This window comes from Frankliniella occidentalis, unplaced genomic scaffold, assembly GCF_000697945.3.
Source record: "Frankliniella occidentalis isolate FOCC.00 unplaced genomic scaffold, Focc_3.1 Scaffold544, whole genome shotgun sequence".
Taxonomy (NCBI): Eukaryota; Metazoa; Arthropoda; class Insecta; order Thysanoptera; family Thripidae; genus Frankliniella; species Frankliniella occidentalis.
The window spans coordinates 76,658-79,952 of record NW_026267660.1 but is presented as its reverse complement, the minus strand read 5'-3'; the positions used below and the strand labels follow the sequence as shown (position 1 = coordinate 79,952).

Sequence of the window (3,295 nt, the reverse complement as noted above, 5' to 3'; positions counted from 1 at the left end):
CCCCCCTCGAGTACAGCCTCCGCGTGCATGTCTGGGCATGCTCAAGCGAGCTCAGGTAGCCCGAGGAGGACCATGGGGTGCAAGGGGATGCACGCGAAGGGGCGGGCGTCATCGACGGGGAGCGTCGTGCGCGAAGAGGACAAGCTAAAACTTGCACGGCAGCCCAGCGTGCTTGCCTCGCTTGACTTGTCGTTGAAGGGCGTACCACGTTGTAGTACATCGGCAGCTCTGAGCGAGAGCCCGGGCACGGCGCGGGTGACACCGGTGACACGCCGTCTGACGGCGACCCGGGAGAGGAAGTTTGGGGTAAGGGTAGGGAGGTGGGCAGAGAGGTGGGCTCAGTGACATCATTCACTGCCAGACCGGCTGGCTCCAGCTGCTCCAGCCAGGCCGCCCGGGCCGCCCCACCCCAGGCTTTAGGCCGCTCCAAGGGAAGCTGGGGAGCATTGTTTGGCCTCGCTGCCATGGGACTCCAGGCCCCCCCCCCCCCTCTTCCCAGGGGGGCGGGTCGCCATGGAGAGCCCCCCGCCATGGCGTGGGGTAGGGGCAGAGGGTGGGGGATGAGAAGGGGTAACGTAACGCGATCAACGGACCAGCTAGGGCCGGGAAGGGGGGGGGGGCAAATAGAAGAAAGAAAAGAGAGCAGCAGCGCTGGCACCGCGGCAAAGGGGGGAGTCGCAAACGAAAGTCTGCAGGAGGAGGAGGTAAGGGGGGGGGGGAGAATAAAGCGGCCTCTCCCGACGAATAAGCCTCTCAATTTTCAACGCAATCAAGTGTCGTCCCCGTGGGACCGCGGCGGTGGCGGCAGACGGCATCCCCCCTCCCCCATCAACTCGCCGCGGGCCTGCGCGCGCACGCGCCCGGCACAGCGGCAAAAAGACTCACCGAGATGACGAACATGATGTTGAAGACGGCGGAGCCGATGACGCCAGAGACGCCGATGTCGTCCTTGGCGAAGAACACGCCGATGACGACGGTGGCCAGCTCCGGCGCGGACGACCCGGCGGCCATAAACGTGGCGCCGGCCACGTCCGGGGAGAGTTTTAGCTCTGCAAAGCCGCGTCCGAGTCGGTTAGGCCCGTACAGATGGGGGTCGCGGCGGGGGCCCGGCAGCGTCCCCACTCACCTTCACAGATGCGGTCCAGAGACGCGACGAAGTAGTCGTCGCACACGATGGCCAGCCCGATGAACGTGTACACGGCCAGGAACAGGTGGATGATGAGGCCGCCGTGCCGGCGCGCCGACGGCCCGATCAGCGGGTCCGGGAACTGTTCGATGGCCGGCGGCGTGCAGTTGGCGCGCTTGGGGCGCCAGGTCGGGTGCGAGTGCAGCGTGGGGGCCGGCGGCGAGGGCGTGGTGGTGCCACCCTTGGCCCCCGTCTGCTTCTTGCCGCCGCCGCCGCCCGCCGCCTCCACCGTCGTCGTCGGGGACCTCGTCACCCGCACCGACTCGGCCGTCGGCGAGACCGGTGCCGCCGTCCTCTGCAACAAAAGGAACGACGCCCGGTTGACAAAGAGAATCGGGTTCCCCTGCTTGCGAAAGCGCTGCGTGGGCGCCGCGGCGCCACAGTCCCAATGGGGGTGGGGGGTGGGGATTGTGTGATGGTGTCTTTTAATTGATTTCGACTCATTTCTTTTACGTCTCGCGCGAGGAGGCAGACCCGGCCTGAGCTCATTCCCTGCTGCGGGTTATCCCCCTCCCCCCTCCCCCCCTTCCCCCGTCAGCATTTCATTTCGCGGCCCGCTGGATCTAGGCCTGGCCTAGGCCACGGCTGTCTCTGTGTAGTACGTGTCGGTGTGTGTGTGGGGGGGGGGGGCTAGGGGCAGTGCCTAGTCGAATCATCCAACTGAGGGGGGGGGGGACTCTAACCAGACGGGCCCGCCTTGCAGTATAGAGGGGGGGGGGAGCCCGTCGGATAACGCCCTGTATATAGGGCAGCAGCAGCAGCGACGGCGCCATGGCCCCTTGCAGCCCGCGCCCCCCTGGAGAGGAGGGACTTGAAGTCGAGGACCCAAGTCAGCAGGGCGAAGGGCGCGCCGCGACGGGCCACGAGAGGTGGGGATGACCCTCTTTATGTCGAAGCCACCCGCCTCCCCGCCTGGGCCCGCGCGCCCCATCATGTGGGTTATAAAAGCGCATGCGAAAGCTCAACCACCGCCACCCTTATACCCCGCTGCCTAAGAGAAAGATTTTTAGACAGTCCACAAGACTGTCTCTGTTTATACTTTTGTCAAAGTTGTTGATGTGCGTGGAGGGTGATCTCTGCATCGTCAAATTCTTTCTAGTTATACTGTACCGGATTCAGGCGTGCGGGCGGGCTTGCCTATTGTCGCTTGCCATGCATGGCGCCTTCTCGCCCCGTGCAATTGAATCCGATATAGTGCAACCGGAAAAAAATAGACATCGCTGCTGCGAATTTTCGTCTGGTAATCCTAGACAACCCCTTGCAGATTGGACCAAAAATTCCAAGGCTTTCCCTTGGAAGCAGATGGTTTTAAGGCAGATTCTGGGATTTCAAGGGTCGATATTGAAATTATCCACCCGTCCTTGAGATTCACAAAATAACCTTGAAATCCAAGATTATTATTTTTTCACCGTGCACCCGCTCTCTAGGCCTAAGCGCACGCGCAATAGTATCGCAGACGTCACCACTTTGCGGTCTCACCACACGCGTCTACTTTCGGGTCTTTTCCCAAACGAAAATAAATTCAGCCCACGCGTTTTATCCAGTTTTATCTGGCTGTGCGAAAGACTTGCGGTCGGCTCTCCCTCCAGCCAGGCGCCAACTTGTGCTTTAGACTCTCTGGCGGTGGGGAGGGAGCGCGGGGGATACGGGAGGGGGGCGGCGCAGCCCGCGCGCAGCCGTGGGGATGTCTGTCATCCCTCACGGTCTGGTGAGCACGCGGCCCGGGGGGGGATAAGGAGAGGATAACGGGGGGAAATAAAAAGAAAAGAAAATGACGAAATAAGGGCTGTTGCCGTTCCCCCCCACTCGGCCACACGGCTTAACGCAGCGTTTGCGGTGGACGACACAGTCATCCTGCAGGACGAGTTGGGGCGGGGCGGAGGCGTGGTGCGGCGTGGTGCGGTGGGGTGTGGTGGGGTGCGGTGGGGCGCGGCGGGCGGGCGGGGTGATCAATAGCGGGCGTGAGGCCGGCTATGGTCCCCCGGCGGCAGCGGCCGGGCCGGAGCACTCGCCGACCGTGTGCGGAGTCCGCAGAGTGCAAAGAAACGAAGGCAATTAAGATGTCAACGTGATACCCTGCCCCCCCCCCTTTCCCCAATAATGACTGGG

General features: G+C 63.0%; 1 protein-coding gene across 1 annotated transcript in view; it reads right to left on the bottom strand.

Moving 5' to 3' along the window:
- The window catches only part of LOC113218361 (probable sodium/potassium/calcium exchanger CG1090), a 20,576-nt gene that overhangs the window by 5,085 nt on the left and 12,196 nt on the right, over positions 1 to 3,295 (bottom strand). The window contains exons 3-4 of the mRNA XM_052275213.1: positions 1,127 to 1,481; positions 882 to 1,049 (exon numbers count right to left, since the gene is read on the bottom strand). Coding sequence (XP_052131173.1) covers positions 882 to 1,049; positions 1,127 to 1,481 — 523 coding nt within the window. The remainder of the gene's footprint in view (positions 1 to 881; positions 1,050 to 1,126; positions 1,482 to 3,295) is intronic.